This window comes from Carettochelys insculpta, chromosome 2 (assembly GCF_033958435.1).
Source record: "Carettochelys insculpta isolate YL-2023 chromosome 2, ASM3395843v1, whole genome shotgun sequence".
NCBI classification, from domain to species: domain Eukaryota; kingdom Metazoa; phylum Chordata; order Testudines; family Carettochelyidae; genus Carettochelys; species Carettochelys insculpta.
In genome coordinates, this window is record NC_134138.1 from 280,444,922 (window position 1) to 280,468,925 (window position 24,004).

General features: G+C 68.4%; 2 protein-coding genes across 6 annotated transcripts in view; one reads left to right on the top strand and one right to left on the bottom strand.

The window, feature by feature from the left end:
- Positions 1–4,283: 4,283 nt before the first annotated feature.
- On the top strand, positions 4,284–13,376 carry AOC1 (amine oxidase copper containing 1). The gene is made up of 4 exons (XM_074985538.1): positions 4,284–5,820; positions 10,011–10,299; positions 10,757–10,889; positions 13,101–13,376. The coding sequence occupies exons 1-4, from the start codon at positions 4,284–4,286 to the stop codon at positions 13,374–13,376; spliced, it is 2,235 nt and encodes a 744-aa protein (XP_074841639.1).
- A 583-nt stretch (positions 13,377–13,959) lies between these two features.
- KCNH2 (potassium voltage-gated channel subfamily H member 2) overlaps positions 13,960–24,004 on the bottom strand; it is a 115,997-nt gene continuing 105,952 nt past the window's right edge. For 4 of the 5 annotated variants that reach the window (XM_074985373.1, XM_074985370.1, XM_074985369.1 and 1 more), the window contains 3 exons: positions 23,457–23,643; positions 22,526–22,648; positions 13,960–15,455 (listed from right to left, as the gene is read on the bottom strand). In XM_074985373.1, the coding sequence (XP_074841474.1) occupies positions 15,149–15,455; positions 22,526–22,648; positions 23,457–23,643 (617 nt within the window). In that variant the 3' untranslated portion in view covers positions 13,960–15,148. Of the gene's footprint in view, positions 15,456–22,525; positions 22,692–23,456; positions 23,644–24,004 lie in introns of all 5 variants that reach the window. The other variant, XM_074985371.1, reaches the window with a different exon arrangement.

The window sequence follows — 24,004 nt, forward strand, 5'->3', positions numbered from 1 at the left end:
TGCACACGGCCAGAACCAAGTTCTCTCTGTCCCAGTAAGGTTTCATCATGTTCACATGATAGACCCAGTGGCTGTGGGCCCGGTTCGGCAGTTCCACCACATAATTCATGTCATTTAGCTGTTTGATGACCTTGAAGGGGCCATCCCAGGCCGCTTGCAGCTTGTTCCGCCGCACAGGTACAAGGACCATCACTTGGTCCCCGGTGGCATAGGCTTGGGCCCTGGCGTTACAGTCATACCAGACCTTTTGCTTCCTTTGGGCCCTGGAGGGGTTCTCCGTGGCCAGACCCATGAGCTCGCTGAGTTTTTCCCGGAAGGTCAGTACATACTGTACCACTGACTCCCCTTCAGGAGAGGCCGTCCCCTCCCACTCTTCTCTGAGCAAGTCCAAGGGTCCCCGTACCCTCCTTCCGTACAGCAGCTCAAACGGGGAGAACCCCGTGGATTCCTGGGGCACCTCCCTGTATGCAAACAGCAGGTGGGGTAAGTACTTGTCCCAGTCATGGGGGTATTGATTTATGAAGGTTCTCAGCATCTGCTTTAGAGTCCCATTGAACCTCTCCACCAGCCCATTGGTCTGCGGGTGGTAGGCTGTGGCCCAGGTGTGTCGGACCCCACACTTGTCCCACAAGCTTTGCAGCAGGGCCGACATGAAGTTGGACCCCTGATCCATGAGGACCTTCTTGGGGAACCCCACTCTGCTGAAAATGGACAGCAGTGCATCCGCCACGGTGTCAGCATCGACAGAGGTCAAGGCCACTGCTTCTGGGTATCGCGTGGCAAAATCTACCACCACCAAAATATATTTTTTCCCCGAACGCGTTGCCTTACTGAAGGGACCCACTATGTCCATAGCCACTTTCTGTAAAGGTTCCTCTATGATGGGCAGTGGCCTCAGGGCAGCTTCCCCCTTGTCTCGGTTCTTTCCCACCCTCTGGCAGGGATCGCAGGACAGGCAATACAGACAGACAGCTGCAAAGATCCCTGGCCAGAAAAAGTTCTGTAACAACCTTTCCCTGGTGTGGTGGATCCCCTGGTGTCCTGCGAGCGGGACATCATGGGCTAGGTACAGCAGCCTGCGCCGGTACTTTTGGGGAACCACCAGTTGCCTCTGGACCTTCCATGGCTCCGCTTTGCGTCTGGGAGCCCATTCCCGGTACAGGAATCCCTTTTCCCACAGGAATCTCTCCCTGCAGCCCTCCCCCAGCTGTGGAGATGGGCTGAGACTGGCCAGTTCCCTCAGCTTCTGCAAGGAGGGGTCTCTCTGCTGCTCTGCCTGGAACTCTTTGGCTGGGGCAGGGGCGGAAGTTACTTCCCCATCCCTGCCTGGCTCCAGCACCCCTGGCCTGTGAGATCTGGTTTTTGGGGGCCCCCTTTCTCTCAGGGTTGGTCCCTGTAGTTTCCGTGGCTTTGGCTGGGTATCTATCCTTGAACCTGGGGAGATCACCCCTCGTTTTCTTTGGCTACGGGTCAAGACCAGGGCACGAGGGCGCTCACCTGGCCAGTTTTCCAGGTCACCCCCCATCAGTACATCCGCCGGCAAATGGCTGTGCACGCCCACCTCCTTGGGGCCTTCCTTATCCCCCCATTTCAGGTGCACCCTCGCCATGGGCACCTTGAAAGGGGTCCCATCAATTCCTGTTACAGTCAGGTGGGAATTGGGTATCATGCAGCCCGGTGCCACCACCCCGGGTCGGGCCAGCGTCACGTCAGCGCCTGTGTCCCAGAACCCCGTGGCCTCTCTCCCATCCACCTCGAGGGGTGTGAGCCACTCGCTCCACAGAGGCATTGCCCCCCCCACTCTGTAAACTGACCTCTGAGCATTTGGGCCCCCTGAGGAGCAGGCTCGGCCCAAGCTGAAGACACCCTGTTGGCACCACCCGCCTTGGCCGCCAGCCCCTCTGGCTTCTGGGACCCCACCCAGTTGACTCCATGACCCCCCGTCCTGCTCAACCTGTCTGGGAGCCTGGGGCACTGGGCTGCTCTATGCCCCTTCCGCCCACAGCGATAACAGCCTGGGTCTTGTTGTGTCCCTCGGGCCGGCTGCTCTGTCCAGGCTCTGCTTGGCTCTCTGGGGGGTGGGTGGCTGGCCCCTCTCTCTGCACAGCCCCGCTAGCTCTGCCTTCAGGAGTCGGGTATAATCCATCTCCCCGCTGTCTCCCAGGGTATCCACTCACCAGCAGCAGCTGCAGGAATTGCTCTGTTCCCCCTCTGGCTCTTGTGAGGCCCCTTCCCTCTCTTGCGCTCAGTCAGCCACTGCTGGGAGCTCATCCGTGGGTGCAGTGCATCCCACACTTGATACCAGTGTGATGGGGTTCAGGGGTCCCCCTGCACTGCACCCCGTCTGCTGGCAGGAGTGACTCTCACTCAGCAGGTACAACAGGAGGTTTATGAGGCAACAGATGCCCAGTTTCTCACAGAAGCGTCAGTACAGCAGCCAGAGACAGTCCTTCCAACCCGTCCTGGGGAGAGGAGCCCGAGGGGGGCCCCTCTGGGGTGTAGCTTCCCCCTCGCCAGGCTGGCTCCTTCCAGCTCCGTCTTCCCTCCACCCTCTAACCGCCCCCGATTCAAAACCAGCTCGGCTCCACCCTCCTTTTTTGTGCAGGGCAGAGGTGTTACCTGCCAGCCTGGGTTATAGCCCCAGGGTCATCCTTAGCCACTGGGAGCTGCTCTGCTTGTCTCCCACACCCAGCCTGAGTCTCACACATGCACCCCCCGCCCAACTCCATCACACTGGGCGCCTTGTGTGCCCCATTCCTGGTGCGCAATGTCAGAGCCACCAGCCCAGGCCCTGAATGTGGGACAGAGCAGCCCCCTGCCCAGGTCCCTTCTCCTGGTGGGATCACAAGGGCTGTGCCCTGGGGATGGGGGCGCAGGAGCCCAGCTCTAGAGGCTGCAGGGCCGTGCCTTGCGGAGCTGGAGGGTGGAGGACCCCTGCTCAGGAGATGAGGTACAGGCCCCTGGGGGAGCACAGAAGAGGATGGCTATCAGCTGCTTGGTGGCTGGAGCTGGCGGGAGCCCAGGAGGGGCAGCCCAAGCCTGAGGGGCTCAGGGCCTAGGCTGGATCTGGCATGCACCCCTCCTGCCAGCACAGGGCACCAGTACCACCTGTGCCCACCTGCAAGCCTGGGCCCACTCAACCCCACTGTGTGCCTGGCCCGAGCAGCGGGGCCAAGGCCCAGGCAGCTTTGGTCCCACCGGCCTGTGTCCTGGCAGGCGCGGGGTGTTTGCAGTGGTGCTGGGTGGCTCTGGTGTTTGGGGGCTGGGTCGGGGCAGTGGTGCACCGGCGGGGACCAGCTTATCACTGGCTTTCTGGGGCTGGGCCAAGGGCCACGAGGCTGGCGCCAGCACAGGGTCCACCTCCCTGCTGGGCTCCAGCAGGTTTCCCATTAACCCAGGGACGGGGAGGAGGGGCGCGGCCCTGCCCCCACCTCTGCCCAGCCCGTCCTGAGCACAGGGCTCTGCCAGACCAGGGGCAGGTAGGCAACCCAGGCTGGGCCTGGAAGGGACGTGTAAGGTTGGTCCCCCCAGGCCAGTGATGCACCAGTGCTTTGGAGACAGGCTAAAGCCTCACTCGGCTCCGGGCACAGGGGCCCGGCTGACGTTCAGGCTGGTCGGAGGCAGAGCCCCCAGAGGGGTTGGCTCACTCTTCACCACCCTCCTGTCTGGGCAGGCGCAGCTCAGAGGGCGCTGGGGTCAGAGTGGGGCACAAGCAAATGAGAGTCAACAGCATGATGCTGTTGCGAGAAAAGCAAACATTGTCCCAGCCCTGCGAGGGATCCTACCTAAGGCGCCCGGCCGGCCCGTCGCTGCTCGGCTCCCGCCTTCCCCACAGCGCCCGGCTGGCCCGTCGCTGCTCGGCTCCCGCCTTCCCCACGGCGCCCGGCCGGCCCGTCGCTGCTCGGCTCCCGCCTTCCCCACGGCACCCGGCCGGCCTGTGTCCCCACAGACGCTGCAACTGGGCTGGACCCTGCTCCAGGCTCCACAGGCAATAGCAGGTACCCGCAGGGCAGGTGAGGTGGGGTAAGGTCCCTGGCACATGGTGCCCTGCCTGGGCCCAGAGGGGCAGCACCCACCCTGTGCCAGGGGGTGCGGTGTAGCTGCCGGGCTGTGGCCCTGTGGCTGGGTGTAGGGTGCTGCCTGGTGAGGCTGCTCCCAGCCCAGTGCAGAGCCCAGCTGGGCATATGCACAGGGTCCCCGCGTGGGCGCCTGGGGCTGGGCAGGGAGGCAGGGAACTGGCCAGGCTCTGACCAGCTCTCTGATGCCAGGTGCCTGCTGTCAGGATGTGGCTGGAGCCCTTGGCCTGGGTGGTGGCAGCGCTCAGCGTCCTGGCCCGTGCCAACCCGGTGCCCCAGCTGGAAGCAGCCATCTTTGCCGACCTGCGCCCGGCGGAGCTGAGGGCCGTGCAGAGATTCCTGCTGAGCCAGCCAGAGCTGGGGCTGGCAGCCGGGCGCGGCGACTCGCTGGCCAGCAACGTGCTCTTCTTGGTGGAGCTCCAGGCGCCCCGGAAGCACCAGGCCCTGCAGTTTCTGGACAAGGGAGGCCCCCACCCGCCGCGCCAGGCCCGGGCTGTCATCTTCTTCGGGGCGCAGGCCCAGCCCAACGTCACCGAGTTGGTGGTGGGGCCCCTGCCCCGGCCCAGCTACTACCGGGCGCTGAGCTACAAGGGGGGGCGGCCCATCCCCTTCGCCGCCCGGCCCATGGCCCTGCTGGAGTACGAGCTGCTGCACCGCAAGCTGGTGGAGGTGACGGAGCCGCTGTACCGGCTGCTGCGCGACACCACCGGGTTCTGGTACCACAACTGCAGCCGGCAGTGCCTGACCTTCTCGGACGTGGCGCCGCGGGGCCTGGGCCCTGGCGAGCGCCGCTCCTGGCTCATCCTGCAGCGCGACGTGGAGGGCCACTACCTGCACCCCGTGGGGCTGGAGATGCTGGTGGAGCACCGATCCCGTGACCCAGCCCGCTGGGCCCTGCAGCAGCTCTGGTACAACGGGCAGTACTTCGCCAGCGCCCAGGAGCTGGCCCAGCGCTACGAGCGCGGAGAACTGGCCGTGGCCCGCCTGCCCCCGCTGCCCCCTGGGCCGCTCTTCTCCACCTACCTGCCCCGGGGCCACTTCAGCACCGGTACCCGCACGGACGTGCACGGGGCCAAGGTGTGCGAGCCGCAGGGCAGGCGCTACCGGGTGCAGGGCAACCTGGTGGAGTACGGGGGCTGGCGCCTGGCGCTGCGGCTGCGCTCCTCCTCGGGCCTGCAGCTCTTCGACCTGCGCTTCAACGGGGAGCGGCTGGCCTACGAGCTGAGCGTGCAGGAGGCCGTGGCCTTCTACGCGGGCAGCACCCCTGCCACCATGCAGACCAAGTACGTGGACGTGGCCTGGGGCATGGGCACCATGGCCTACGAGCTGGCGCCGGGCATCGACTGCCCCGAGGTCGCCACCTACCTGGACGCCCACCACCTGTACGACGCAGCGGGGCCGGTGCGCTATGCCCGCGCGCTCTGCGTCTTCGAGCTGCCCACCGGCGTGCCCCTGCGCCGCCACTTCGACAGCGACTTCCGGGGCGGCTACCGCTTCTACGCCGGCCTGGAGGGGCAGGCGCTGGTTCTGCGCACCACCGCCACCGTCTACAACTACGACTACATCTGGGACGTGCTGCTCTACCCCAACGGCGTGCTGGAGAGCAAGGTGCACGCCACCGGCTACATCCACGCCTCCTTCTACACGCCCCAGGGCCTGCGCTACGGCACCCGCCTGCACCACCACCTGCTGGGCAACCTGCACACCCACCTGCTGCACTACAAGCTGGACCTGGACGTCGCCGGTGCGGCCCCTTCCCCCGGGCCCGGCCTGGACCCCTCTCCCGCCTCCCCGCCCTGCTCGCAAGCCCCCCTTGCCCTGTTCACTGGCCCGCCCCCCCGCCTGCTTCCCAGCCCCTCCCTCCACCTGTCCCCCAGCCCAGCCCCTCCCCCGCCTGCCTGCTCCCCAGCCCCTCCCTCCACCTGTCCCCCAGCCCAGCCCCTCCCCCGCCTGCTCCCCAGCCCCTCCCTCCATCCTGTCCCCCAGCCCAGCCCCTCCCCCGCCTGCCTGCTCCCCAGCCCCTCCCTCCATCCTGTCCCCCAGCCCAGCCCCTCCCCCGCCTGCTTCCCAGCCCCTCCCTCCATCCTGTCCCCCAGCCCAGCCCCTCCCCCGCATGCCTGCTCCCCAGCCCCTCCCTCCATCCTGTCCCCCAGCCCAGCCCCTCCCCCGCCTGCCTGCTCCCCAGCCCCTCCCTCCATCCTGTCCCCCAGCCCCGCCCCTCCCCCGCCTGCCTGCTCCCCAGCCCCTCCCTCCATCCTGTCCCCCAGCCCCGCCCCTCCCCCGCCTGCCTGCTCCCCAGCCCCTCTCTCCATCCTGTCCCCCAGCCCAGCCCCTCCCCCGCCTGCCTGCTCCCCAGCCCCTCCCTCCATCCTGTCCCCCAGCCCCGCCCCTCCCCCGCCTGCCTGCTCCCCAGCCCCTCCCTCCATCCTGTCCCCCAGCCCCTCCCCCGCCTGCTTCCCAGCCCCTCCCTACATCCTGTCCCCCAGCCCAGCCCCTCCCCCGCCTGCCTGCTCCCCAGTCCCTCCCTTCATCCTGTCACCCAGCCCAGGCGCCCCCCTCCTGCTCCCCAGCCCCTCCCTCCATCCTGTCCCCCAGCCCAGCCCCTCCCCCGCCTGCCTGCTCCCCAGCCCCTCCCTCCATCCTGTCCCCCAGCCCCGCCCCTCCCCCGCCTGCCTGCTCCCCAGCCCCTCCCTCCATCCTGTCCCCCAGCCCAGCCCCTCCCCCGCCTGCCTGCTCCCCAGCCCCTCCCTCCATCCTGTCCCCCAGCCCCGCCCCTCCCCCGCCTGCCTGCTCCTCAGGCTGCTGTATCCCCTCCCCGGCCAGTGCCACCTAGGGGCTGCTCCTAGATGGGATCCCCCAGATCCACCCGGCCTGGAGTCTCCCGGCACAGGTCTGGCAGGAGACTGTAACGGGGGCAGGGGAGCTGCAGCCCTGGCCCCAGCCCCATTTCCTGGCTTCTAGGACCCCAGGGTTGCATCTTGACCCCAGTGTAACCCACACGTCTACTGGGGGCCCAGACACCCTGCAGAGACAGCCCCAGAGCCCGGGGCAGTGAGCCAGCGGCTTCTAGCTCTGCTTGTAGGGCAGGGTCCTGCACCCCCGCACTGGTGCCAAGAGCAGCTCGTGAGCTGCGTCTCATCCGCACAAGCTCAGCCCCGGCCCCTCCCCACCCCCCGCAGCCGGGAGCATCGAGAACTGAATCTCAGAAGTGGCTGGGCCCTCGAGAGGTCATTGGGCCCAGTCCCTGCCCTCAGAGCAGCACCCAGCACCATCCAGCCCATCCCCGCTCGGTGTGTGTCTCACCTGCCCTTACAGACCTCCAGTGATGGAGAGTCCACAACCTCCTGGGCAATTTATTCCACTGTTTGACCACCCTGACAGTCAGGAACTTCCTCCTAATGTCCAACCTCAACCTCCCTTGTGCAGTTTAAGCCCATTGCTGCTTCTCCTGTCCTCAGAGGCCCAGGAGAACTAGTTTTCTCCCTCCTCCTTGTAATCCTCTTTGAGGTACTTGAAAACAACCATCACGTCCCCTCTCAGTCTTCCCTTTTCCACACTAAACCAGCCCAGGTCTTTCAGTCATCTCTCAGAGCTCCTGTTCTCTAGACCTTTCAGCATTCTTGTTGCTCTTTCCTGGACCCTCTCTAATTTCTCCACATCTTTCTTGAACTGCGGTGCCCAGAACGAGACACAATACTCCAGCTGAGGCCTAACCAGTGCAGAGCAGAGCGGAGGAACGACTTCTCGTGTCTTGCTCTCAACACCCCCGTTAAACCATGTCAGAATCATGTTTGCTTTGTTTGCAACAGCATCACACTGTTGACTCATATTTAGCTTGTGGCCCACTATAACCCCTAGAGCCCCTTCCACAGTGCTGCTTCCTAGAGGGACGCTGCCCATTCTATACGTATGAAGCTGATTGTTCCTTCCTGAGTGGAGCACTTTGCATTTGTCCTCATTGTGCTTCACCCTGTTTACCTCAGACCATTTCTCCAGTTTGTCCAGATCATTTTGAATTCCGACCCTATCCTCCAAAGCACTTGCAACCCCTCCCAGCTTGGGATCATCTGCAAACTTAATAAGCATAGTGTCTATGCCAATATCTAAATAGTTAATGAAGATATTGACTAGAACCAGTCCCAAAACAAACCCCTGCAGAACCCCACTTGTTACACCTTTCCAGCATGACTGCGAACCGGTTATCCAGCCAGTTTTGCACCCACCTTAGAGTGGGCCCATCTAAGTTGTAGTTACCTCATTTATTGATAGGAAGATCATGAAAGACCGTGTCAAATGCCTTACTAAAGTCGAGGTATACCACATCTAGTGCCTCTCCCTTACCCACAAGACTTGTTATCCTGTCAAAGAAAGCTATCAGATTGGTCTGGGATAGTTTGTTCCTCACAAGTCCATGCTACCCATTGCCTCATTTTCTTCCAGATGTTTGCAGATCAATTCCTTCATTACATGCTCCATTATGTTTCCCGGCAAAGAAGTTAAACTGACTGGTCTGTAGTTTCCTGCGTTGTTCTTATTCCCCTTGATATAGAGGGGCACTACATTTGCCCTTTTCCAGTCTTCTGGACTCTCTCTTGACTTCCAGGATTTTTCAATGATGATAGATAAAAGGCTCAGACACCTCCTCTATCAGCTCCTGGCATATCCTAGAATGCATTTCATCAGGCCCTGGTGACTTGTAGCCATCTCATTTTTCTAAGTAATTTTTAACTTGTTCTTTTTTTATTTTATCTAATAAACCTACCCCCTTCCCACTAGCATACACTATGTCAGGCGTTTCTGCATCAGCTTTCTTGGTGAAGACCAAACCAAAGAAGTCATTAAGCACCTCCGCAATTTCCAAGCTCCTGATATTATTTCTCTCTTCACTGAGCAGTGGGCCTGCCCTGTCCTTGGTCTTCCTCTTGCTTCTAATATATTTGTAGTACATCTTCGTTACCCTTTATGCTTCTAGCTAGACTGAGCTTGTTTTGTGCCTTTGCCTTTCTAATCTTGCCCCTGAATACACGTACTGTTTGCTTATGTTCCTCCTTTGTGATTTTTCCTGATTTCTACTTTTTATATGACTACTTCTCGATTTTGAGATCCTGCAAGATTTCCTGGCAAAGCCACACTTTCTATCATCTCTATGCAGTGGCATAGCTTGATTTTTGGGCCCGTAATAACATCCCTTTGAAAAACTGCCAACTTTCTTCAGTTGTTGTTCCCCTTAGTCTTGCTTCCCATGGGACCCTACCTACCAGCTCTCCAAATTTACCAAAATCTGTGTTCCTGAAATTCATTGTCGCTGTTTTGCTGTTCTCCCTGTCGCTATTTCTTAGACTCATGAACTCTACGATTTCATGGGCACTTTCTCACAAGCAGCCTCCCATTTCCAAACTCCCAACCAGTTCCGCCCTATTTGTTAAATCAGATCTAGAACTGCTCCCCTCCACAGCCCTGCCGTAGCTTTTTCCACCTTCTGAAATCAAAAGTTGGCACCCCCCCAGGGCCAGAACTTTCTGCCTAGTCAGTGCCGCTCCGCGTTAGTTCCCCAGCCTGTGTGCCCCGTCTGCAGTGGCTCAAAGCCATGCTCCCTGTGGGTTAACAAACGCGAATGTTCCCGGGAGAGCTCTGCAGCTTTGTTTAGTTATTACTGCAGCTGTTGTAAGTAGGGCCAGCAGTGCCTTTAAAATGGATCACCAGCTCTCAGACCGTACACGGAAGTCAAAAGGGCAAATTTCGGCACTCTGCCCTGGGCAGGCTGTGACCCCTGCTGCCAAGGCTCCAGCACTAAGCTCCTGAGCTGCCAGGTTCATGCCCACGCGTGGGCGTTATGCCGGCACCAGGCAGGCCCCATTGCAGAGTCCCCCCCCACACCTCGCCAAGCCCCAAGTCATCCTGGCCTCCCCGCGCTCACGGCCACTCTGCCCGCAGGCACCAGGAACAGCTTCGAGACGCTGGACGTGCGGTTCGAGAACATCACCCACCCGTGGGGCGCGGGCGAGCGCCTGGTGCAGCCTCGCCTGCGCCGGCAGCAGTGCCAGAGCGAGCGCCAGGCCGCCTTCCCCGTCGGCACAGCCCTGCCGCGCTACCTGCTGGTGTACAGCCCCACGCAGCGCAACCGCTGGGGCCACCCGCGTGCCTACCGCATCCAGTACAGCTCGCAGGCCGCCCGCCTGCTGCCCCGCGGCTGGAAGGAGGAGCCAGGCGTGGCCTGGGGCCGGTAAGGGCATTCCCAGAGCCAGCTGCAGCTCCCGCTGGCATGGCACTGAGGGGCGGGGCTGTGCCAGCCTGGGGGAGGGGCTCCTGCCAGCACAGAGCAAAGGGGCGGGGCTGTGCCAGGCGGGGGGGGAGGGCTCCTGCCAGCATGGTGCCAAGGGGCAGGGCTGTATGAGCCACAGCAGAGGGGTGGGACATAGCAGCTGAATGGGCACCTGGGCCAGGGCCAGGACACCCGGTGAGGCTTTCTCCCACGTGCCCACGGCCAGGAGGGCCCCTGCTCACAGCACGGGTCGGGGCAGGCGCCTGGGCCTGGGGGGTCATGGGCAGCCTGCGGGTTAGGGGAAGGGGTGTCTGGGGCCCTGCAACCCTAGTGCGTGCGTGCTACAGAGCTGTGCCCCCCCGGGGGGGCTGGGGAGCCCCTGGGGCAGTGCTGAGCCTGGCGGGCACCTTGTGCGCAGGTACCACCTGGCCGTGACACGGCACCACGAGAAGGAGGCCACCAGCAGCAGCCTGTACGCCCAGCACGACCTCTGGCAGCCCACCGTCGACTTCGAGAGCTTCATCCGCAATAACGAGAACATCGAGAACCAGGTGTGGGTGGGGCCTGGGCCTGCCTGAGCGGGGGGCGGGACCTGCCTGGGCCGGGGGAGGAGCCTGCCTGGGGCGGAGGCGGGGCCTGCTGTACATGGAAAGCCGAGGGAGCTGGGGGGTGTCCCTGCTGTGATTGGTTCCCGGGGGGGGTAGTCACTGTGGGGGAAGGGCGGTGCTGGGCCCTTCAGGGGATGGTGACTGTGGGGCTCAGAGCAGCAATGGGGCCCTGGTCTCTGGGGTGGGGGGCTGGGTGCAGCCTGTTGAATGGGGAGACACTGAGGGGCAGTGGTAGGACTGGAGCCTCACAGCCTGGGCGGGGGCTGGCACCCCAGGCTGCAGTGGTGTGTGTGCTGGGGCCCCAGGGGGCAGAGCTGGTACCCCACTGCAAGGGGGTGGGGGACTGGGTCCCAGGCTTTGGGAGTGTTGGGGTGTCAGTGATCAGGGGCAGGGCGGGAGGATGCTGGGGCCCTGGTGACCAGGGGGTGGTGGGGTGGAGCAGGGGGATGCTGGGACCCCGGTGACTGGGGTGGGGGTGGAGAGATGCTGGGACCCTGGTGACCGGAGGTGGGGCAGGGCAGGGAGATGCTGGGGTCCTTATGACCACGGGGATGCTGGGGCCCCGGTGACCAGGGGGCAGGGGGATGCTGGGGCCCCAGTGACCGGGGGGGGCGGGGCATGCTGGGGCCCCGGTGACCGGGGGGCAGGGGGATGCTGGGGCCCCAGTGACCTAGGGGCAGGGGGATGCTGGGGGCCCCGGTGACCGGGGGGGCGGGGCATGCTGGGGCCCTGGTGACCGGGGGGCAGGGGATGCTGGGGCCCCGGTGACCGGGGGGCAGGGGGCTGCTGGGCCCCGGTGACCGGGGGGGCAGGGGGCTGCTGGGGCCCCGGTGACCGGGGCATGCTGGGGCCCCGGTGACCGGGGGGCAGGGGGCTGCTGGGGCCCCGGTGACCGGGGCATGCTGGGGCCCCGGTGACCGGGGGACAGGGGGCTGCTGGGCCCCGGTGACCGGGGGACAGGGGGCTGCTGGGGCCCCGGTGACCGGGGGGCAGGGGCTGCTGGGGCCCCGGTGACCGGGGGGCAGCGGATGTTGGGGCCCCGGTGACCGGGGGGGGCAGGGGATGCTGGGGCCCCGGTGACCGGGGGGGGCGGGGCATGCTGGGGCCCCGGTAACCGGGGGGCAGGGGGCTGCTGGGCCCCGGTGACCGGGGGACAGGGGATGCTGGGGCCCCGGTGACCGGGGGGGGCGGGAGATGCTGGGGCCCCGGTGACCAGGGGGATGCTGGGGCCCCAGTGACCCGGGGGGTAGGGGGATGCTGGGGCCCCGGTGACCGGGAGGCAGGGGGCTGCTGGGGCCCCGGTGACCGGGGGGCAGGGGATGCTGGGGCCCCGGTGACCGGGGGGCAGGGGATGCTGGGGCCCCGGTGACCGGGGGGCAGGGGGCTGCTGGGCCCCGGTGACCGGGGGACAGGGGGCTGCTGGGGCCCCCGGTGACCGGGGGGCAGGGGATGTTGGGGGCCCCGGTGACCGGGGGGGGCAGGGGGATGCTGGGGCCCCGGTGACCGGGGGGCAGGTGATGCTGGGGCCCCGGTGACTGGGGGGCAGGTGATGCTGGGCCCCGGTGACCGGGGGGCAGGGGGCTGCTTGGCCCCGGTGACCGGGGGACAGGGGGCTGCTGGGGCCCCGGTGACCGGGGGGCAGGGGCTGCTGGGGCCCCGGTGACCGGGGGGGCGGGAGATGCTGGGGCCCCGGTGACCGGGGGGGCGGGAGATGCTGGGGCCCCGGTGACTGGGGGGGCGGGAGATGCTGGGGCCCTGGTGACCAGGGGGATGCTGGGGCCCCAGTGACCGGGGGGCAGGGGGATGCTGGGGCCCCGGTGACCGGGGGCAGGGGATGCTGGGGCCCCGGTGACCGGGGGCAGGGGATGCTGGGGCCCCAGTGACCGGGGGGCAGGGGGATGCTGGGGCCCCGGTGACCGGGGGCAGGGGATGCTGGGGCCCTGGTGACCAGGGGGATGCTGGGGCCCCAGTGACTGGGGGGCAGGGGATGCTGGGGCCCCGGTGACTGGGGGGCAGGGGATGCTGGGGCCCCGGTGACCGGGGGGGCAGGGGATGCTGGGGCCCCGGTGACCGGGGGGCAGGGGATGCTGGGGCCCCGGTGACCGGGGGCAGGGGATGCTGGGGCCCCGGTGACCGTGCTCTGGGCCGTGGCAGGACCTGGTGGCCTGGGTGACTGTGGGCTTCCTGCACATCCCTCACGCGGAGGACGTGCCCAACACGGCCACGCCCGGCAACGCTGTGGGCTTTCTCCTGCGCCCCTTCAACTTCTTCGACGAGGACCCCTCGGTGGCGTCGCGCGGCGCCGTCCTGGTGCGGCCCCTGGACCCGGCCTTCGCCCGCCTGCAGATCCAGCGCTGGACGCCCGCCAGCCCGGGGCCCTGCGTCGCCGCCGAGCCCTTCCGCTACAACGGCACCTACGGCCCGGCCTGAGCGCCCACAATACAGTCTGTGCCCAGCCAGCGGCTCCTCGCCTCTCGGGGGCTGGGCCCATGCTCATCTCGGGGGCTGCGCCTGCAGGCCAGGGGACCATGTCCCAGGCTGGCCCCACAGCGGGGGGGTCGTCCCCCAGGCTGGCCCCACATCCCTGGGGGTCGTCCCCCAGGCTGGCCCCACATCCCTGGGGGGTGTCCCCCAGGCTGGCCCCACATCCTTGGGGGGCGTACCCCAGGCTGGCCCCACATCGAGGGGGGGGAATGTATGCCAGGCTGGCCCCACATCTGGGGGGAGGCATGTCCCAGGCTGGACCCACATTTGGGGGGGCCCAGATTGACCCCACATCCGGGGGGAGGTATCCCAGGCTGGCCCCACACCCGGGGGGACGTATCCCAGGCTGGCCCCACATCAGGGGGGCACGCCCCAGGTAGGGGGAGGGGGACACGGCCCAGGCAGTGGGGAGGGGGAAGGGCCGTGTCCCAGGCTGCCCTGGTGTCCCTGGAGGAAGGGGGGAGTCCCAGGCTGTCCCCCCCCACACCGCCTGGCCTAGGTGGCGCAGTGAGTCGCACAGACAGAGGGTCACTGGCTGGTTTACTGGGGCGCTGGGGTCAGGCTACGGCGCCATGCGGGGCGCTGGGGGGCAGCTGCTACGAACGGCACAAGGACGGCACGTGCTACATGGAGTCTGCTGGGGGTGCTGGGGGGAGCCCCGGCACGGAGGGCAGCAAGGGGGGGGGCCGGGCGTGGGGCTGGCCATGCGCTCAGGCTGCAGGGCGCCCTCTGAGCCTGCCATGGGGCCCCGATGGGCACGTGAGCAGAGCACGCCCTGCTGCCCCCCACAGAGCAGGGCTCTCAGTGTGCTCACAGGGCACACCCTGAACCTCCCACACACACACACACGCAGAACAGCTGCTGACACACACAGGTCATGTCTCCCCCGACACACACACACAGAGGGAACAGCTCCCGGCACACACAGGTAATGTCTCCCCCGACACACACACACACAGAGAACAGCTCCCGACACACACGGGGAATGTCTCCCCCGACACACACACACACACAGAGAACAGCTCCCGGCACACACAGGTAATGTCTCCCCCGACACACACACACACACACACAGAGAACAGCTCCCGACACACACGGGGAATGTCTCCCCCCCACAGGGAACAGCTCCTAACACACCCAGGGAACGACTCCCCTTACACACGTGCACACACACACGCACACACACAGAACAGCTCCCGACACACCCAGGGAATGACTCCTCTCACACATGCACACACACATGCACACGCACACATGGAACAGCTCCCGACACACCCAGGGAACAGCTCCCCTCACACACACTCACACATGCACACACGCAAACACACACGGAACAGCTCCTGACACACCCAGGGAACAGCTCCCCTCACATACACGCACACACGCACGCACACACACATGGAACAGCTCCCGACACACCCAGGGAACGGCTCCCTCACACACGCACCCCCCCCACCCACAGAATGGCCCTTGACACACACACACACACACACACAGAGGGGCCCCCTGAGTCACACAGGGACTGGCTCCCCCAGTACACACACGCACAGGACAGGGCCCTGCACAGCTGTGCACACCCACACCCAGTGTGGAAGTGTGCACCTGGGGTGCTCAGCCCATCCCGCTGCCCGGCACCGCTGGGGGGGGCGTGGGGGCCAGGCCGGCGAGGAGTTGCAGGCAGCGCTGCCGGCCTGGCCTCTGCTACGTGCTGGGCCGTCTCAGGCCGCCCCGGCTGCGTTAGGCCAGCTAACATCCCAGCAGCGTGGGGCGGGCGTGCGCCCTCGGGCCAGGCGGCGCTCATGTCCGTGGGGCAGGACCCCACCCTGCCCATTAGCTGCCCGGGTCGGAGCAGTGTCTCTGCAAGGTCTGCGAGTCCGGCGGCTGGGCCAGCTGTCCGGGGAGGGAGCAGCGCCGGGGCGGTGTGGGCACCGGCTCCACCAGCAGCAGCACGGCCGAGGCAGGGCACGGCCGGGGCGCCGGGCTGGGCGCCCGCGGGAACAGGAACGGCGCGGGATAGCGCGGAACCTGCGGGCAGCAAGACGCAGTCAGGAGCTGCCCGGCCAACAGCTCCGCCGCCGCCGCCGGCCGGACCACCCCCAGCTCTGCTCCGCACGGCCGGGCCCGCTGGGGCTGCGGGGGGGCCTGAGGGTGCTGGCAGGGCTGGAGGAGCCCAAGGGTGTGGCTGCAGGTGGGGAGTGGGGCGCACTGGCAGGGCTGGGCGGGAGCCCAGGGCTGGGCTAACAGGGGCTGTGGGTGGGAGTGAGGGGCAGTGGGAGGGCAGTGGGGGTCCCCGGGCTGGGCTAACAGGGGCTGTGGGTCGGAGTGAGGGGCAGTGGGAGGGCAGTGGGGGTCCCTGGGCTGGGCTAACAGGGGCTGTGGGTCGGAGTGAGGGGCACTGGCAGGGCTGGGGGGGAGCCCAGGGCTGGGCTAACAGGGGCTGTGGGTTGGAGTGAGGGGCAGTGGGAGGGCAGTGGGGGTCCCCGGGCTGGGCTAACAGGGGCTGTGGGTGGGAGTGAGGGGCAGTGGGAGGGCAGTGGGGGTCCCCGGGCTGGGCTAACAGGGGCTGTGGGTGGGAGTGAGGGGCAGTGGGAGGGCAGTGGGGGTCCCAGGGCTGGGCTAACAGGGGCTGTGGGTGGGAAGTGGGGGGCACTGGCAGGGCGGTGGGGGTCCCAGGGCTGGGCTAACAGGGGCTGTGGGTGGGAAGTGAGGGGCAGTGGGAGGGCAGTGGGGGTCCCAGGGCTGGGCTAACAGGGGCTGTGGGTGGGAGTGAGGGGCAGTGGGAGGGCGGTGGGGGTCCCCGGGCTGGGCTAACAGGGGCTGTGGGTGGGAGTGAGGGGCAGTGGGAGGGCAGTGGGGGTCCCAGGGCTGGGCTAACAGGGGCTGTGGGTGGGAGTGGGGGGCACTGGCAGGGCGGTGGGGGGTCCCAGGGCTGGGCTAACAGGGGCTGTGGGTGGGAGTGAGGGGCAGTGGGAGGGCAGTGGGGGGTCCCAGGGCTGGGCTAACAGGGGCTGTGGGTGGGAGTGAGGGGCAGTGGGAGGGCGGTGGGGGTCCCTGGGCTGGGCTAACAGGGGCTGTGGGTGGGAGTGAGGGGCAGTGGGAGGGCGGTGGGGGGTCCCCGGGCTGGGCTAACAGGGGCTGTGGGTGGGAGTGGGGGGCACTGGCAGGGTGGTGGGGGTCCCTGGGGCTGGGCTAACAGGGGCTGTGGGTGGGAGTGAGGGGCAGTGGGAGGGCGGTGGGGGTCCCCGGGCTGGGCTAACAGGGGCTGTGGGTGGGAGTGAGGGGCAGCGGTGGAGGGCGGGTGGGGGTCCCAGGACTGGGCTAACAGGGGTGTGGGTGGGAGTGAGGGGCAGTGGGAGGGCGGTGGGGGGTCCCTGGGCTGGGCTAACAGGGGCTGTGGGTGGGAGTGAGGGGCAGTGGTGAGGGCGGTGGGGGGTCCCCGGGCTGGGCTAACAGGGGCTGTGGGTGGGAGTGAGGGGCAGTGGTGAGGGCGGTGGGGGTCCCAGGACTGGGCTAACAGGGGCTGTGGGTGGGAGTGAGGGGGAGTGGTAGGGGTGGTGGGGGTCCCTGGGCTGGGCTAACAGGGGCTGTGGGTGGGAAGTGAGGGGCAGTGGGAGGGCGGTGGGGGGTCCCCGGGCTGGGCTAACAGGGGCTGTGGGTGGGAGTGAGGGGCAGTGGGAGGGCGGTGGGGGGTCCCTGGGCTGGGCTAACAGGGGCTGTGGGTGGGAGTGAGGGGGAGTGGTAGGGTGGTGGGGGTCCCTGGGCTGGGCTAACAGGGGCTGTGGGTCGGAGTGAGGGGCAGTGGTGAGGGGCGGTGGGGGTCCCAGGACTGGGCTAACAGGGGCTGTGGGTGGGAGTGAGGGGGAGTGGTAGGGTGGTGGGGGTCCCTGGGCTGGGCTAACAGGGGCTGTGGGTGGGAGTGAGGGGCAGTGGGAGGGCGGTGGGGGTCCCCGGGCTGGGCTAACAGGGGCTGTGGGTGGGAGTGAGGGGCAGTGGGAGGGCGGTGGGGGTCCCCGGCTGGGCTAACAGGGGCTGTGGGTGGGAGTGAGGGGGAGTGGTAGGGCGGTGGGGGTCCCCGGGCTGGGCTAACAGGGGCTGTGGGTGGGAGTGAGGGGCAGTGGGAGGGCGGTGGGGGTCCCAGGACTGGGCTAACAGGGGCTGTGGGTGGGAGTGAGGGGCAGTGGGAGGGCAGTGGGGGTCCCAGGGCTGGGCTAACAGGGGCTGTGGGTGGGAGTGGGGGGCACTGGCAGGGCGGTGGGGGTCCCAGGGCTGGGCTAACAGGGGCTGTGGGTGGGAGTGAGGGGCAGTGGGAGGGCAGTGGGGGTCCCAGGGCTGGGCTAACAGGGGCTGTGGGTGGGGAGTGAGGGGCAGTGGGAGGGCGGTGGGGGTCCCCGGGCTGGGCTAACAGGGGCTGTGGGTGGGAGTGAGGGGCAGTGGGAGGGCAGTGGGGGTCCCAGGGCTGGGCTAACAGGGGCTGTGGGTGGGAGTGGGGGGGCACTGGCAGGGGGCGGTGGGGGTCCCAGGGCTGGGCTAACAGGGGCTGTGGGTGGGAGTGAGGGGCAGTGGGAGGGCAGTGGGGGTCCCAGGGCTGGGCTAACAGGGGCTGTGGGTGGGAGTGAGGGGCAGTGGGAGGGCGGTGGGGGTCCCTGGGCTGGGCTAACAGGGGCTGTGGGTGGGAGTGAGGGGCAGTGGGAGGGCGGTGGGGGTCCCCGGGCTGGGCTAACAGGGGCTGTGGGTGGGAGTGGGGGGCACTGGCAGGGTGGTGGGGGTCCCTGGGCTGGGCTAACAGGGGCTGTGGGTGGGAGTGAGGGGCAGTGGGAGGGCGGTGGGGGTCCCCGGGCTGGGCTAACAGGGGCTGTGGGTGGGAGTGAGGGGCAGCGGGAGGGCGGTGGGGGTCCCAGGACTGGGCTAACAGGGGTGTGGGTGGGAGTGAGGGGCAGTGGGAGGGCGGTGGGGGTCCCTGGGCTGGGCTAACAGGGGCTGTGGGTGGGAGTGAGGGGCAGTGGGAGGGCGGTGGGGGTCCCCGGGCTGGGCTAACAGGGGCTGTGGGTGGGAGTGAGGGGCAGTGGGAGGGCGGTGGGGGTCCCAGGACTGGGCTAACAGGGGCTGTGGGTGGGAGTGAGGGGGAGTGGTAGGGTGGTGGGGGTCCCTGGGCTGGGCTAACAGGGGCTGTGGGTGGGAGTGAGGGGCAGTGGGAGGGCGGTGGGGGTCCCCGGGCTGGGCTAACAGGGGCTGTGGGTGGGAGTGAGGGGCAGTGGGAGGGCGGTGGGGGTCCCTGGGCTGGGCTAACAGGGGCTGTGGGTGGGAGTGAGGGGGAGTGGTAGGGTGGTGGGGGTCCCTGGGCTGGGCTAACAGGGGCTGTGGGTCGGAGTGAGGGGCAGTGGGAGGGCGGTGGGGGTCCCAGGACTGGGCTAACAGGGGCTGTGGGTGGGAGTGAGGGGGAGTGGTAGGGTGGTGGGGGTCCCTGGGCTGGGCTAACAGGGGCTGTGGGTGGGAGTGAGGGGCAGTGGGAGGGCGGTGGGGGTCCCCGGGCTGGGCTAACAGGGGCTGTGGGTGGGAGTGAGGGGCAGTGGGAGGGCGGTGGGGGTCCCCGGGCTGGGCTAACAGGGGCTGTGGGTGGGAGTGAGGGGGAGTGGTAGGGCGGTGGGGGTCCCCGGGCTGGGCTAACAGGGGCTGTGGGTGGGAGTGAGGGGCAGTGGGAGGGCGGTGGGGGTCCCCGGGCTGGGCTAACAGGGGCTGTGGGTGGGAGTGAGGGGCAGTGGAGAGGGCGGTGGGGGTCCCTGGGCTGGGCTAACAGGGGCTGTGGGTGGGAGTGAGGGGCAGTGGGGAGGGCGGTGGGGGTCCCCGGGCTGGGCTAACAGGGGCTGTGGGTGGGAGTGAGGGGCAGTGGGGAGGGCGGTGGGGGTCCCCGGGCTGGGCTAACAGGGGCTGTGGGTGGGGAGTGAGGGGCAGTGGGAGGGCGGTGGGGGTCCCCGGGCTGGGCTAACAGGGGCTGTGGGTGGGAGTGAAGGGCAGTGGGAGGGCGGTGGGGGTCCCCGGGCTGGGCTAACAGGGGCTGTGGGTGGGAGTGAGGGGCAGTGGGAGGGCGGTGGGGGTCCCCGGGCTGGGCTAACAGGGGCTGTGGGTGGGAGTGAGGGGCAGTGGGAGGGCGGTGGGGGTCCCCGGGCTGGGCTAACAGGGGCTGTGGGTGGGAGTGAGGGGCAGTGGGAGGGCGGTGGGGGGTCCCCGGGCTGGGCTAACAGGGGCTGTGGGTGGGAGTGAGGGGCAGTGGTGAGGGCGGTGGGGGTCCCCGGGCTGGGCTAACAGGGGCTGTGGGTGGGAGTGGGGGGCACTGGCAGGGCGGTGGGGGTCCCAGGGCTGGGCTAACAGGGGCTGTGGGTGGGAGTGAGGGGCAGTGGGAGGGCGGTGGGGGTCCCAGGGCTGGGCTAACAGGGGCTGTGGGTGGGAGTGAGGGGCAGTGGGAGGGCGGTGGGGGTCCCCGGGCTGGGCTAACAGGGGCTGTGGGTGGGAGTGGGGGGCACCGGCAGGGTGGTGGGGGTCCCTGGGCTGGGCTAACAGGGGCTGTGGGTGGGAGTGAGGGGCAGTGGGAGGGCGGTGGGGGTCCCCGGGCTGGGCTAACAGGGGCTGTGGGTGGGAGTGAGGGGCAGTGGGAGGGCGGTGGGGGTCCCCGGGCTGGGCTAACAGGGGCTGTGGGTGGGAGTGAGGGGCAGTGGGAGGGCGGTGGGGGTCCCCGGGCTGGGCTAACAGGGGCTGTGGGTGGGAGTGAGGGGCAGTGGGAGGGCGGTGGGGGTCCCCGGGCTGGGCTAACAGGGGCTGTGGGTGGGAGTGAGGGGCAGTGGGAGGGCGGTGGGGGTCCCCGGGCTGGGCTAACAGGGGCTGTGGGTGGGAGTGGGGGGCACTGGCAGGGCGGTGGGGGTCCCAGGGCTGGGCTAACAGGGGCTGTGGGTGGGAGTGAGGGGCACTGGCAGGGCGGTGGGGGTCCCAGGGCTGGGCTAACAGGGGCTGTGGGTGGGAGTGAGGGGCAGTGGGAGGGCAGTGGGGGTCCCAGGGCTGGGCTAACAGGGGCTGTGGGTGGGAGTGAGGGGCAGTGGGAGGGCGGTGGGGGTCCCCGGGCTGGGCTAACAGGGGCTGTGGGTGGGAGTGAGGGGCACTGGCAGGGCGGTGGGGGGTCCCTGGGCTGGGCTAACAGGGGCTGTGGGTGGGAGTGAGGGGGAGTGGTAGGGTGGTGGGGGTCCCTGGGCTGGGCTAACAGGGGCTGTGGGTCGGAGTGAGGGGCAGTGGGAGGGCGGTGGGGGTCCCAGGACTGGGCTAACAGGGGCTGTGGGTGGGAGTGAGGGGGAGTGGTAGGGTGGTGGGGGTCCCTGGGCTGGGCTAACAGGGGCTGTGGGTCGGAGTGAGGGGCAGTGGGAGGGCGGTGGGGGTCCCCGGGCTGGGCTAACAGGGGCTGTGGGTGGGAGTGAGGGGCAGTGGGAGGGCGGTGGGGGTCCCCGGGCTGGGCTAACAGGGGCTGTGGGTGGGAGTGAGGGGCAGTGGGAGGGCGGTGGGGGTCCCCGGGCTGGGCTAACAGGGGCTGTGGGTGGGAGTGAGGGGCAGTGGGAGGGCGGTGGGGGTCCCCGGGCTGGGCTAACAGGGGCTGTGGGTGGGAGTGAGGGGCAGTGGGAGGGCGGTGGGGGTCCCCGGGCTGGGCTAACAGGGGCTGTGGGTGGGAGTGAGGGGCAGTGGGAGGGCGGTGGGGGTCCCCGGGCTGGGCTAACAGGGGCTGTGGGTGGGAGTGAGGGGCAGTGGGAGGGCGGTGGGGGTCCCCGGGCTGGGCTAACAGGGGCTGTGGGTGGGAGTGAGGGGCAGTGGGAGGGCGGTGGGGGTCCCCGGGCTGGGCTAACAGGGGCTGTGGGTGGGAGTGAGGGGCAGTGGGAGGGCGGTGGGGGTCCCCGGGCTGGGCTAACAGGGGCTGTGGGTGGGAGTGAGGGGCAGTGGGAGGGCGGTGGGGGTCCCCGGGCTGGGCTAACAGGGGCTGTGGGTGGGAGTGAGGGGCAGTGGGAGGGCGGTGGGGGTCCCCGGGCTGGGCTAACAGGGGCTGTGGGTGGGAGTGAGGGGCAGTGGGAGGGCGGTGGGGGTCCCCGGGCTGGGCTAACAGGGGCTGTGGGTGGGAGTGAGGGGCAGTGGGAGGGCGGTGGGGGTCCCCGGGCTGGGCTAACAGGGGCTGTGGGTGGGAGTGAGGGGCAGTGGGAGGGCGGTGGGGGTCCCCGGGCTGGGCTAACAGGGGCTGTGGGTGGGAGTGAGGGGCAGTGGGAGGGCGGTGGGGGTCCCCGGGCTGGGCTAACAGGGGCTGTGGGTGGGAGTGAGGGGCAGTGGGAGGGCGGTGGGGGTCGCAGGGCTGGGCTAACAGGGGCTGTGCGTCAGAGTGAGGGGCAGTGGGAGGGCGGTGGGGGTCCCTGGGCTGGGCTAACAGGGGCTGTGGGTGGGAGTGAGGGGGAGTGGTAGGGCGGTGGGGGTCCCCGGGCTGGGCTAACAGGGGCTGTGGGTGGGAGTGAGGGGCACTGGCAGGGCGGTGGGGGTCCCCGGACTGGGCTAACAGGGGCTGTGGGTGGGAGTGAGGGGCAGTGGGAGGGTGGTGGGGGTCCCAGGGCTGGGCTAACAGGGGCTGTGGGTGGGAGTGAGGGGCAGTGGCAGGGCGGTGGGGGTCCCCGGGCTGGGCTAACAGGGGCTGTGGGTGGGAGTGAGGGGGAGTGGGAGGGTGGTGGGGGTCCCTGGGCTGGGCTAACAGGGGCTGTGGGTCGGAGTGAGGGGCAGTGGGAGGGCGGTGGGGGTCCCTGGGCTGGGCTAACAGGGGCTGTGGGTGGGAGTGAGGGGCAGTGGGAGGGCGGTGGGGGTCCCCGGGCTGGGCTAACAGGGGCTGTGGGTCAGAGTGAGGGGCACCAGAAAGCGGTGGGGGTCCCCGGGCTGGGCCAGCAGGGCCGGCGGGTGGGCAGGTGGGTGCCAGGGAAGAGGCCAGCTGGCCGGGTGGCTCCCGAGGGTGCTCAGCTCCAGCCCAGGCCAGGGGCAGAGCCCGGCCAGCGCCAGGCAGGGGCGGGGGGCGGGTGGGGGGCCCAGGGTCTTACCTGCGGGCAGGGCTGGAGGGGGGTGATGGGCAGGATGGGGGGCTGGCGGCACTCAGGGCCCACAGGCGACGAGGAGACGGTGCTGTACGCCGGCGGTACCAGCCCAACCTGCCGCTGCAGCAGCTGCATGATGGTGCCCACGTCGGTGGCCATGCGGGTCTCCAGCCTGCCAGGGGGGTGCAGGTGGCGGGGACTGCGGAGGGGCGCCCCCAGCCAGCCCCAGCACCCCGCACTGGTGGGAGCCCCCAGCGGGACCTGGCCAGCCCCCTTCCCCACTCAGGTCTGTCCACATTGTGCTCCCAGCTCCCCCAGCCCCTTTCCCCACCATGCCCCAAGCCCCCAGGGCCTCTCCCCACTGCGCCCCCAGCTCCCCCAGGGCCTCTCCCCACTGCATCCCCAGCTCCCCCAGGGCCTCTCCCCACTGCGCCCCCAGCTCCCCCAGGGCCTCTCCCCACTGCGCCCCCAGCTCCCCCAGGGCCTCTCCCCACTGCATCCCCAGCTCGCCCAGCCCCTTTCCCCGCCATGCCCCAAGCCCCCAGGGCCTCTCCCCACTGCGTCCCCAGCTCGCCCAGCCCCTTTCCCCGCCATACCCCAAGCCCCCAGGGCCTCTCCCCACTGCGCCCCCAGCTCCCCCAGGGCCTCTCCCCACTGCGCCCCCAGCTCCCCTAGGGCCTCTCCCCACTGCGCCCCCAGCTCGCCCAGCCCCTTTCCCCGCCATGCCCCAAGCCCCCAGGGCCTCTCCCCACTGCGTCCCCAGCTCCCCCAGCCGCTTTCCCCGCTGTGCCCCCAGCTCCCCCAGCCCCCAGGGCCTCTCCCCACTGCGTCCCCAGCTCCCCCAGCCGCTTTCCCCGCTGTGCCCCCAGCTCCCCCAGCCCCCAGGGCCTCTCCCCACTGCGCCCCCAGGGCCTTTCCCCGTCATGCCCCCTGCTACCTGTTGAGCTGCTGCTGCAGCTGGTCCAGGCGGTTCTCCAGCTCGGAGCGGGGCCGGCGGGCGTGGGGGGACAGGGCCCCGCCGAGGCTGGCCTGGGCCGGGCCGGTGCTGCAGGGTAGCTCCTGGAAGGGGCGCCCCTGGCCCTCGCCCCAGAAGCTGAAGATGTTGGACATCCCCGAGAAGGCCCCTGAGAGAGTGGAGAGATGGGTCAGGGCCAGGCTAAGCCCTGGGGCATCCAGGGGCTGCGGAGACTGGGGGTGTGTGGGGCGGCAGGCCTCAGCCAGCACGAAGCAGTGGGCCCCGGGACCCACACAGACCCCATGGGGGTGCACCCAGTGGCCCTGCCCCGGCGTCGGGTGGTGCGTGGCCTGGCCGATGTGGAGGGGTCACTCGGCACATGGGCAGTGCAGGGACCGGGCAGAGGATGTGCTGGGGGGCTGGGCAGGTGGGGTTCGGGGCAGGCGGAGGCCAGGCTGGGCAGCGTGTGCAGGTCTCCTACAAGGTGCCACGTGTGGGGCTCTGCTCACACCGGCCCCAGCATCGACCTC